Source organism: Citrus sinensis, chromosome 3 (genome assembly GCF_022201045.2).
Source record: "Citrus sinensis cultivar Valencia sweet orange chromosome 3, DVS_A1.0, whole genome shotgun sequence".
NCBI classification, from domain to species: domain Eukaryota; kingdom Viridiplantae; phylum Streptophyta; class Magnoliopsida; order Sapindales; family Rutaceae; genus Citrus; species Citrus sinensis.
Genome location: NC_068558.1, coordinates 34,477,029 through 34,489,608, shown reverse-complemented (window position 1 = coordinate 34,489,608; position 12,580 = coordinate 34,477,029). Strand labels below are relative to the sequence as shown.

The following is a 12,580-nucleotide window of genomic DNA, read 5'->3' as shown; positions in this document are numbered from 1 at the left end:
CATACAACTATTTTCTTTTTGTAAAAGCTAAAATTGTAAAATTTATCTAATACAAGTCTACTTGAAAACCTTCACATAATTGGATTGTGTAGGCTAAATAACAATAGTAAAAAGAGCAATACTATACACCTCAATACTAAATTCGAATTTACATCTTAATATGTATGACACTCATCTATTAAATGGTTTAAATAGTTTTATAAGTTATGAAATCTATCATTAAATATTCATATAATAGATAATACATTATATTCATACTCAAGTTAAGACTCAAATACTAGAATCTATAATAATCTTGTAATTAAAAATGTACGTAAAAAATTAATACCAATACGACTTTAAAAGTTTATAATACAAAAGTTGTTGGCTAAGTTTTTTCGAATTGTTTTATAAACAGTAGTAAAATATCTAGTGCAAAATTTGAGAACTGTATATGATGGTAACAAAATATACTTAGTAATTATATTATAAGGTTTAACTGTGGCATTGTGCCCTATAATGATTAAAAAAAAAAAAAGTAATAAAATTTGACTATCCAACAACACCCAAATTGTAGGAATCTTTACTCCGGCGATACCGTAGTCAGCCATTACCATTACTTCAGGCAATTTGTGACGAAAGTGAAGCCCGGCCCATGATTGAATTCTCATGGGTGTCAACATTCTAAGTCTACCCCACACAACATTGGGACGCCTCACGATACCTCTTTAGTGAACCCACCACCTATTACTCTCTGCCGAGCAACTTTAGACGACATTATTTTGCAATTGCAGAGGAGAAATCTTTAGGGCACACAAGAAGAAATCGGTACGCTCCCTCCCTCTCTCTCTAATTTTGAGCTTTCGATGCTTTGAGTCGTAATTATCTTTTGGTTTAATTTTTTTAGGTCAAAATTGCAATGAAAATTTCTAGATTTTTTTTTTTAATTTGGAATTGGATTGGCGTGCTGCTTTGATCACGTGCTTGAATTCATGCTAGACTTGGGTTTCAGCTAAGGATAGACTTGTGGTGGTTCCATAAGCTTTCATGACTGGCTCCTGAAATTTATAACAACATGAAGGATTAAAATATGTTTTTTTTTTTAATTTTAAATGTTTGATGAAGTATTGTTAAGAAAAATCTTACTCTTTTGCAACTTTTGGGTTTTGGGTAATATAGGTAAGTTCCTTGTTGGATTATCGAATGAGCTGATTTTTCGTTTCTGCTAGTGCTTTTTGGTCATTCTTGTTTTTAGTGCAGTTCCAAGTTTTGTATTTCCAATGTGATTTCTATTTAGTTGAATTTGTAACATGGGATTGGGAGTCAAGGGTTCATTCTTCGATCCGCGTTAATTCTAGCTTCTGAGATCGGTCCTCATTAGGCTATGATACATCGTGTGGCTATTTGTTGATTTGGTGTTAATGGCATTCAAGCTCTGATATGCATCCGCAAACTGTATCTAGTCCTTGTCTGGGGCCTTGTTGGTGTGGCCTACATTTAGATTTTGATGATTTGAATCTGATCTTTTCCTCCTTATCTGTGTTGAATGTTCAGTTCTAGGTTTTGTTTCGGATTTAGTTTTACGGATTGACAGTTAGGTCTGCTATGTTACATCAGGGCTAGTTAACATGGAATTTAATTTCAGTTTCATGCACATTTAATGTTGTTTTGTTTGCTTTAGCTTGACATATATTACATCAACTTATGATTTATTTAACTTTATGGCTCCTTAAAAAGAACATACAGTATGATTCTTCACTTTTATCATTACGTCTTGTCTCTATCACATTCCGTGACTGCATAATCTAATGTCTCAACTTTTGCTGGATTTCATTTATTTAATTTTCCTGCACTGAGCTTGAGTCTCATGTAGTTGGATACTTGATAGTGACGAGCTTAATAATAATTCCCATATCCATAGGATTAGCTGAATGATGAATGCATACTTCCAACCATTTAGTAGAATTAAGGCTTTTTTTGTTAAAAAGGAAATAAATGATGCCTGCTTACATCAATCATGTTAGGATGAAAAAAATTATAACTATATCTATGGAAAACATGGATTTTTAATGGTAGTAATCAAGCTATCAGAATGTGCCAAGGATAATTGTGAGTCCTTATTTGAAAGCAAAGCCATTAGTTTTGAAATCTAGTCCTTAGTTTTGCTAGATAGAATCATAGATATTGGACCTGTACCTTCTTTGACTTCGGTTTTTTTTTGGGTTGTTTCCTCTGCTAATTTCTTTACTGGTTATGTATGGTTTATAGCTCATTTGTCCAGCATAGTACCAGAGGGAAATATGGAAGTTGTTACACACCAAAGAGAGAATGAAAATGCTTTGTCTACTGTTAGTGCAAGGCCAATGGAATGGTCTACAGTCCCATATAGTGCTCCCCAAGCTCCAGGTCCAAATGGAAAGCAGAGAACATCAAGTTTAGAATCACCGATTATGTTGCTGACAGGCCATCAGAGTGCTGTATATACCATGAAGTTCAATCCAGCAGGAACGGTGATTGCTTCTGGATCTCACGACAGAGACATCTTCCTTTGGCATGTGCATGGGGATTGCAAAAATTTCATGGTTCTGAAGGGGCACAAGAATGCAATTCTGGATCTTCACTGGACAACTGACGGGTCCCAGATAATATCAGCCAGCCCGGACAAAACTCTGCGGGCCTGGGATGTTGAAACCGGAAAACAGATTAAAAAGATGGCAGAGCATAACTCTTTTGTCAATTCTTGCTGCCCTTCTCGGAGAGGACCGCCTCTTGTTGTTAGTGGCTCTGATGATGGAACTGCTAAACTTTGGGATATGCGTCAGAGGGGTGCTATCCAAACATTTCCAGATAAATACCAGATCACAGCTGTCAGTTTCTCCGATGCTTCTGATAAAATATACACTGGTGGCATTGACAATGATGTCAAGGTTTGGGACTTGCGTAAAGGTGAAGTAAGCATGACACTTCAAGGCCATCAAGATATGATAACAGGCATGAGCTTGAGTCCTGATGGTTCATATCTCCTCACTAATGGCATGGACTGCAAGCTCTGCATTTGGGATATGCGCCCATATGCACCTCAAAATCGCTGTGTGAAGATTTTGGAAGGGCACCAGCACAACTTTGAAAAGACCTTGTTGAAATGTGGTTGGTCACCAGATGGGAGCAAGGTCACTGCAGGTAGTTCAGATCGCATGGTTTACATATGGGATACAACCTCACGACGTATCTTGTATAAGCTTCCGGGACATACTGGATCTGTCAATGAGTCTGTTTTCCACCCAACTGAACCTGTCATTGGATCTTGCAGCAGCGATAAACAGATTTATCTAGGAGAGATCTGAAAGTAACATTCATCCATATGCCTTTGTAGACTGTAAGTACTAATGTTTTTGCTGCTTCTTTCTGTCTTCATGCTAGAAATTTGGAAAGTATGTATTCCTTGAGCTAGTTTCTTAGCTAAATTTCACTTCTCTGGATACAAGGTTTAACACATTTTGCAGAAAGCTCTTCCATATTTCATTGTTGCTACTGAATTATTGAATGATGGGTTCAGTGAGCCCTATTCCTTTGAGGAGAAAGGGGAAAAAAAAATGAAAAGGTAGTCCTATTCCCTTCCTATTGAGATTGTTTCATGTATGGATCAACCTTTCATGGGCATGTTTATATGAGAAAATCTTGGGAGATATTGTCTCCATTATATTGCTGTATTTGATCATCTAAATACATAATGATGTGCATTACTATTTACAAAATTGAGATAAAAAAATTTGTCTTCTGACAGATGGCACATGGCATTTGTCTAGACATTATATGGTATACTTAATAACAGATAATATTTATGTTATGCGAAAATGGTCTTGGGACCTATTTGGCAGAATGATTGTGCAAAAGCTACACTACATAAATTATTTGAAAATTAATTGATCTAGTCTCACATTTGTATGTTAAAAAATCTATAATAATTTCATATGGTGTTTTATATAATCTTTTATTTCTCAGCCAAAGAAAAAAAATCCATAACTTTATTATTTTTGTCACAATTATTATTTAAAAGTTATGTTTACTATACATTGCTGACTTTTATTTCATGTTTATAATTGTTTTTTTCACAGTTGATGTGGTTTAAAAGCCGGTAATACCTCACCACCAGATAAGAACTTAATTCAGGATTTATTTACATTTTTTTTTTCATTTTAAAGGATTATGATTTCAGTCTTGTTCTCATGGTAAGAGTCTAAATCAATTGGGTTATTCGGACAGTCTTATCTATCAATTTCTTTAATTGCATTTTTTTTTTCCCAAAAGACGTGTATGCTTCTCTTATCTCTCTCTCTTGCTTTCCCTTTCAATATACCAGTTTTGGCGTTTGTTTGAGTGCGGCTGACAATCGGGCAATTTTACTTAAATTCTATAGTCGATGTAATAAATTGAACCAAAAGCCTTGAACGAAGGAAAATCACACATTGATCCGATATTTCTTTAGTTTTCCCTTCACCGCATGCTGCCAAATTTACCAGTTTTTAGGTTGTATCCAATGCATATTATTACTTTTCTTGTATCTTCTGAATTATTATTATCTCTACAAGCTCAAACAACAGCCAGTCGCATGAGATAACTGGGTTCCCACAGAGCTCTCGTGTAACATGTGGAAGATTTTAACCCGAATTGAATTGATCAATCACACTGTATGACCACAATTCAACCAACTTCTGATTCCAAGCCATTATGTTCATTTTCCTGAAAACAAAACTCTGCATTTTCCTCACTTGCAGGGTCCGATAATAGTCCCCAGTTTAAAACTCAACTTTTTGCTATTCTGTTTTTCCAGTATACCCCAAAACAAGGGTATTTATTAGAGTAATGATACAGCTACAAACTCTTGTACAAACTTATTTTGTACAAATTGACGTGATATTAATTCATTAGTTGAATGAAAATATAAATTAATAAAAACAAATCATGTGGGTCAAATGATATTTAATTCAACCAATCTTATCATGCCACATCAGTTTGTACAAAATAAATTTGTACAAGAGTTTGTGGCTGTATCATTACTCTTATTTATTTATACCCCATGCTTGATAATTATGTAATAATTATGCCTTTCGAGTTGTGTATTGACTAAAATATCCCTAAAAGAGAAATATAAAATCCTCACCGAAACTTCCCTCATTCTTTACCATTTCACACACACACACACATATATATATATAGCAGTAAGATTAAAAAGCTGCATAATAATATATTATAAACCAATCAGACAAATTACACGACATACCAGTTGAGTAAATTTTTCATTACACGATTACATTAGAGAAATTTAGTTGCAATTAGTTTTAAATAAAATGTAAATAACTCTTGGTCTCAATTAAATTTTGAATAATATATAGCAAATATGATCAATCCTATTAAGACAATACTTCAAATTCATCATCAATTTCAATTTGGCAAAAGGTCCAGTTTATATGTTTCATCTTCGGGTTTTGATTGTACAGGAAAGCAAAACTGGAAAAGCTAATTTTTAAAAGTACATGACCGCTGTTGAGTCAAATCAAATGCAGAAATGCATCGGCAATATAAGCCAAATGAAACAGGATCTAAGTTGTAAAGTGAAAGAAGACCACAATTTACAAGTCCTGCACCTGCTTGTATAATATTAATGCTAGCTCGACTAATAACTGCCAAAAGCGACGGCATGTGCATAATTATAATTAAACATGAACCGAAGACCAACATGCTTTTTCCCTCTTCCCATGCTAATCTAATCTATAAATAAGGCTATATGATTAATTCTTTCGAATTAGGCCTCCTCGACTATGGGTGCATTTAGGATTGTGTTAAGGTAGAGTATTAAAATGTCTGATAAACATTAACTGATGTAGTTTGTAAGGTATGTTCATATAATTTTTCACTTGTATAATGAAAAATTTATTATATCTTTAATAATTTTATGAAAATTATTATTTAAAATTTATTTTTGCTACATATTATTAATTTTATTTAATAGTTACAATATTTTTTTTACAACAGTTATAACTTTTAAACTACAACACCTCAATCTCAAATGAGACCTATATGCTATGCTTATACCTTCTAACTTTGTTCAAATCAAAAGTTTATTTACTTCAAAAATTCAAAATCTTGAACACTCCATAACACTTTCTTAATTACTAAGGATCCGTTTACATACATGCCATGGTTTCCTCTGTGATAATTACATGCCATGGTTTCCCCAGTGATGATTACATGTCATGGTTTCGTAAAAGCATATAATAAACAAACCGGCCTAGAGTTTTAACTGTCGATAAGCGATTTACTTTGGCTTTCAAAATTTGTAATTTGTTTTTTTTTTAAAAAAAAAAAAAAGAATTGACGGAATTTGAAAGGGAGACAAACTTCTTTGATTTTCTAGTTAGCTAGGGAGTCACAGTTGAAGTACAACTCTGCAAAGACCAAGAGTTAGTTTTTTAAAATCCTAAAGCATATAACTCTAACAATTATAAATCCTAAATTCTCTTTGTGAAGTAAAAATCAAGTGTAAATCACTTTAAATTCGGTGAATTTCCAGTGAAAGTTAATAATAGAACAAGTAGCAGCAGAAGAATGAAGTAACAGCAACAGAAGCATAGGCTTTGTGTACTCGACCATGATTTAGAAGATTTGGATGAGGGTAATTGGGTATTTGCACATTAAAAAAGGCATATACGAGGAATTTTGAAGTGTGAGGGTGTATTTCGATAAATATTCTACTTTTTGAGAATAGTGGAGACAAATTCCTGCTACCCGGCTGCCAAAACTTTCTAGAAATTTTGTTGGAACTTGATATACAGATTCTAACTGTTGTACCGTGGCCTATCATTGCAAGCTGAAACGACAGCCATTCAAAAAACTTCTCCTCAAACAGAAGATAATTTTGCACCTTGTTTATATGCAAATGCACCTCCCTCATTCTCTCTCACAGCCATTGCACAATCCAAATGGCAAGAGCCATTATCTTCTTCATCAGCCTTTCTCAACTTTGCCTCTTGTCTTTGCAATCTGATCCCATTAATGTCTGGCCGAAACCCAGAATCTTCTCATGGCCAAAACCTGAAGCCACAAATCTTGCTGCAGAGTTCAAAATCCAAGCACCAATGCAGACCCAGCTCTCCTCTGCCGTTGACCGTTACCTCAAACTCATTAAGTCAGAGCACCACCATCACTTGGTTAGACCATCCATCAACATTTCATCATCTCCTCCCCTACAGACCCTCTCCATATCTGTTGACAACATTTCTGTCCCTCTTACGCACGGTGTTAACGAGTCCTACTCTCTCACCATCACCTCCGACGAAAACACAGCTTACCTCGTAGCCTCGACTGTATGGGGGGCCATGCGGGGCCTAGAGACCTTCTCCCAGCTGGTCTGGGGGAATCCGTCGTGTGTGGCGGTTGGCATTTATGTGTGGGATGAGCCACTCTTTTCGCATAGAGGGTTGTTGCTTGATACCTCGAGGAACTATTATGAAGTTGATGATATACTGAGGACAATTTCTGCAATGAGTGCAAATAAATTGAATGTGTTTCATTGGCACATTACGGATTCACATTCGTTTCCATTGTTGCTGCCGTCTGATCCTAATCTTGCCGCCAAGGGATCCTATGGGGAGGACTACTTGTACACTCCTAGTGATGTGAAGAAGATTATTGAATATGGTTTGGATTATGGTGTCAGGGTTGTTCCGGAAATTGACACTCCTGGTGAGTTTGATGTTATTTTCCAGACACTGTTTTCTCAATTTTTTTTTTAAATGAGACATTGAAAATTGTTGTTTTGAGTTTGATGTTTTTCGGATTCGAAAATGCTTCTGGTAATGTCTTTCAAAAATAGTAATTTAAAAATGAAAAACGTTTCTGTTTGACAATTTTATTTTATTTTTTTAAAATTAAAAGCTGAAGTTAAAAAATAATGTAATGCTATCTTCAAACTGTTTGAATATGAGTTTTTAATTTTGATATTACCCGAAATTTTAAGCCACAAGATAGAAAAAATTTTCTCTTGTTTTGTAACTTGAAACGGAACAAATTTTGTCTCATCAGTCATCAACATGGTAAAAGAGAAAATATCCACAATTAAAGTAAAGTAGTATTTATTTTTATTTTTGTTTTTGTTTTTTGTCTTTTTAACTCTAAATATGAATAAATCTAACTAATGTTAATATTCAAGACCAACATTTATCAGTAGGAAAAAATCTTTTGTCACTTTATCTACCCATTTGACAAAATCATAGCCTTTTTTCTTTTTTTTTTCTCTCCTTATAATTCATATGATATGTTCCCATCAGACAGCCGTGCGCAAAGACTGTTCCTTAAAAACTTTCAATTTTTTGTAATGTAATTTCAGGCCACTCAGGATCATGGGCAGGAGCTCACCCAGAGATAGTGTCCTGTGCAAACAAATTTTGGTGGCCAGCAGGCACCAAATGGGAAGACAGGCTTGCTTCCGAGCCTGGAACCGGACAACTTAATCCCTTGCACCCAAAAACCTTCGGGGTCATGATAAATGTCCTGGAGAATGTTGCAAGCATTTTCCCGGAAAATTTTTTCCATTCAGGAGGCGATGAAATCCTTCCGGCTTGCTGGAAATCCGATTCCTTAATCCAATCCTTCTTATCCACCGGCGGTACCCTGAGCGAAGTCCTGGAAAAATTCATCAATTTTGTCTTTCCGTTCATTGTTGCTCTTGACAAGACTGCGATTTACTGGGAAGATGTGATCCTGGATAATGAAATTAAAGTTGATCCATCGTATCTTTATCCTGAGTACACCATTTTCCAATCCTGGAAGAATGGTATTGAGAGCACCAAAAAAATTGTGCAAGCTGGGTACAGGGTGATTGTGTCATCGTCCGACTATTATTACTTGGACTGCGGACACGGGGGATTCCTCGGAAATGACAGTTTGTATGATCAGCCTCCGGAGATTCAGAAAGCCGCAGGCGGAGGGTCCTGGTGCTCCCCATTTAAAACGTGGCAAACGGTTTACAATTATGACATCACTGAAGGGTTGACTGAGGAGGAGAAGGAGTTGGTGCTGGGCGGGGAGGTGGCGTTGTGGTCGGAACAGGCTGATGGGACGGTGGTGGATGCCAGGCTGTGGCCGAGGACTTCGGCTATGGCGGAGGCCTTGTGGTCCGGAAACAGGGATGAGACGGGGAAGAAGAGGTACGCCGAGGCGACGGACCGGCTGAACGAGTGGAGGCATAGGATGGTGAATAGAGGGATCGGAGCTGAGCCTATTCAGCCACTGTGGTGCTTGCAAAATCCCGGAATGTGTAACACTGTTCATGCATATAATTCGGGGGATGATGAAGAAAATGTGACACTTTCTACGGGTTCCGTGGGTTCTAAGGGTTTTGCTGATTCTTCTTGAAGAAACACAGGTTAACAAAGATTCTTGTTGTTAAAGGAATCCCAATGCCAATTGAAAGCTAACTAGTTGTCCCTCTAATGTACCGAGAAGTATCAAGAACTGTAATGATTCAGTGGACATTATTAGTTAATTAATTGCATTAGTTGTTTCAATAAAATTGATGAGTCTTTTAATTTCAACTCCCATTCCTCTGGATCGATATATCTATGATGTTTTTGTAATGATTTTAAAATTTAACTGTGACAGGATATGTGATAAAATATTATCGGATATTGGTCCCGTGACATGGTGGATTGGTGCTGTCGAAACCTCTTAAGACATTCTTGAATTGTAAGATTTATTAAGATCATATCGCTAGCAAAAACTTTTTGCAAGAGAAATGAGATGTAAAAGTTAAAAGTATTTATTGGTGGCGTTGATTCTAAAAATTAATGCACTATCTAGTTCCATGCGAACAGTTCAGTTTGATTTATTGATTTGGGCTCTTAACTTAGAAGCAAGTCAAATTTATTGTTTTAGGCTCTTAGTTAAGTTTCCTTCATCCCAATATTTGAAAGGAGAATTTCCTAATTTATGTTTGTATATAAGTGAAATGGAGTAAGTGATATGTAAATTAAAAAGAGTAAATGTTCCTTTAGTGGTAACAGTTTGAATATTTGTCTAATTTTTTTCTATTTAAAAAAAATTACTCAAAAAACTTATGTTGTATATCTAATTATGATAAAATCTACTTGATTATTTTCTACTTTACACATATTTTATATTAGATTTGATTGAAATTTAAAAATGTTATAATACCTATACGATTTAGACGTTATAGAAGTAATAACATAGATATTTTAGTGATTTTAAAAAATATAGGAGCTATCATTCAAAAATATATATATATATATAGGAGCTAACTAGGTAATTAATCTAAAATTTAGGAATTAAAAGAAAATTTATTCAAAAAAAAGAAATAAAATTTAAAAAAAAATTGAATATTTCTTAACAAACAAAATAAACCCATCAGCTGAAAAGGTTTGAGTAACCAAGACTCAAGTAAACGGTCAAGTCTAAAGTGAACAAGACATGGAGACACGACGGAAGAAAGGGTCCCAACTTGGAAAAAGAAATGACAGAAATTGAGATGAAAATTCTGTTTAAGTCTAGTTCTTTATTAGAATTGACTTAACATAGGAATTTTTTTTTTATTTCTTTGTTAAAATTGACTTGACTAAAACGCTATCAGACATGGTCCAATCTACACGGTACATATGCTCTTTTTGGTCATATCTTTAATCTCCAAATCTCGTTATGGAATTTGATTTATGGGAGAGTCTATTTTATATGTTTTCTTTTTTTTTTTTTTGTGGGGGGCGGGGAGACTATGTCCCTTACCCTTTTATTATAGTTTTGTGTGGATTTGAGACTCATTCATTCATTGCAATGCAGCAATAATAGTTTTCTAAATTCATTCTTCCATAAAGATAGATTTTATAATTAAAAGAGAAAATAAATAGCAATTTTCGCCCCACACAAGACTTTCTTTTTTACTGTAATTCTTGTTAGCAATAAATAAAGAAAAAAATATCAAATTACAATAGATTGAGGCTAGTTGCAGCTAGGAAATCACTATGCGCACTCCTTATTATTATTGATGCCAAATCTAATTGTGTCGGTGTGAGGGCTATCTACCAGATACTAATGCCAACATTTGAATTGGTTTATGTGGAGAGATTTTTTTTTTGGCTCTAAAAAGAAGTTCGAGCAAAAATTGGCGAGTATGATTCGACCCTAGTGAGTACTAAATCCTGATGCCAGCAATTGAATTTGTTTATGTAGACAGATGGCTTTTGCCTCTACAAGGAAGTTTGAGCAAAAATTAGCGAGCACGATTCGACCTTAGGAACTATCTTCAACAAGAAAAACCGTCAAGGGCACCGAAAGTTTTTCCAGCATTAACTCTCCAAAGCTTAAGCTAGTATCTTGGGTTTTCGTGGAATAATAGGGGATATAGTTATTTGTATAAAAGAATCAATAAAAAATGAACCAAAAAAGAAAAATTAAGAAGAAACTCTCCCTTCAAATTAGAAGAAGAAATAGAGATAAGATAAGGAAGGATAAATATCGGTGAGGAAGAAGGTTTTTCAAAATTCAACTCTTTGAGATTTATGTAAGGAATGAGATAGGATTGAGTTTTTTTCAAAAAGTCCCCAATTGTTAGAATTCTTAGGGGTTTTATGGGGATCAAATCCTTCCCTATGGATTACGGTATAATGGGGCTTTTAGATAAGGTTTTCCCTTCATCCCCTATAGCTTCTAGGATTATGGGTTTTTTTGGATAGGATTCCACCTCGCTTGACTCCATAGGATGACGGAATAATGGATTTTGTAGATGAAGCTGAGTCCCCATTTTTCAGAGAAGGTTGAGGGAATGGTTTTGACTGGATCTCTTCTCAGTTTAACCCCCTTCTCACTTTATCATCCTCGGCAGATTCCTCTAGGCTATTTTAAATGGTGACGTAAGCACCATCAAGCTTCAAGGAAACCCTGATTGTGATCACCCTATTTTATTATCCAGACACCAATTCCTTGGTTTCTAGTATTGAGCATGTAATGAACAAATTGGAAACTATATGTTTAAAAATCCCCCTTCTGCCAATATTACTCACCAGGCTTGCTTACCACTTCCCAACTCTTTGTGTTTTATCCCCAGATTTTCTCCTCACTAGAGTTTAAGATCTACTTTTAGAATAGTCAACAAAAAGGATATAGAAGGCTGCACCCTTTTTGAACTACTGAATGCCTTTCGATATAGCTCTTACTACCTAAACTACATAGCGACTAACTATAAGAAGCGGATTTTAAGGTATGACAACAAGATGAAGATCAAAATCCATACTTAAAAGGAGAGTATTGAGATGCTGAAGCGAAGCTTAAAGTCAAAATTGTTAAGTTCAAGAAGGCATTAAAAGACTTAAGGACTCAACTTGGCAACTAGAAGTCTTCATTTGAGTAGTGGATGAAGTCCTTTAAATCCCAATCTCAGGAAATGATTGTTAGTTTAAAAGACCGTATTGAGGCCCTAGAAAAGAAAGCTGACAATAGTTACAATATTGTCCCTTAAGTTTTACTATAATTGCATTATGGTGTTCCTTGAAAAGGCCATTCTAATTTGAAGATGGATGACCTTACTAGAGATATG

General features: G+C 35.1%; 2 protein-coding genes across 5 annotated transcripts; both read left to right on the top strand.

Moving 5' to 3' along the window:
- The first annotated feature begins 645 nt into the window (after window positions 1-645).
- LOC102624666 (uncharacterized) lies at window positions 646-4,531 on the top strand. Of its 4 annotated transcripts, XR_008053478.1 has the most exons (4): window positions 646-807; window positions 2,248-3,355; window positions 3,465-3,580; window positions 4,095-4,531. XR_008053478.1 is itself a non-coding variant. In XM_052438397.1 (3 exons), the coding sequence occupies exon 2, from the start codon at window positions 2,280-2,282 to the stop codon at window positions 3,321-3,323; it is 1,044 nt and encodes a 347-aa protein (XP_052294357.1). In that variant the 5' UTR covers window positions 646-807; window positions 2,248-2,279; the 3' UTR covers window positions 3,324-3,355; window positions 4,095-4,531. The 4 variants fall into 4 exon arrangements, 3 of the variants coding, with proteins under 3 accessions (XP_052294357.1, XP_052294356.1, XP_006492776.2); XM_052438397.1 differs by lacking the exon at window positions 3,465-3,580; XM_052438396.1 differs by lacking the exon at window positions 4,095-4,531 and having other exon boundaries at window positions 3,465-3,689.
- A 2,298-nt stretch (window positions 4,532-6,829) lies between these two features.
- LOC102624960 (beta-hexosaminidase 2-like) lies at window positions 6,830-9,572 on the top strand. The gene is made up of 2 exons (XM_006492714.4): window positions 6,830-7,722; window positions 8,366-9,572. The coding sequence occupies exons 1-2, from the start codon at window positions 6,960-6,962 to the stop codon at window positions 9,391-9,393; spliced, it is 1,791 nt and encodes a 596-aa protein (XP_006492777.2). The 5' UTR covers window positions 6,830-6,959; the 3' UTR covers window positions 9,394-9,572.
- The last annotated feature ends 3,008 nt before the right edge of the window (window positions 9,573-12,580 follow it).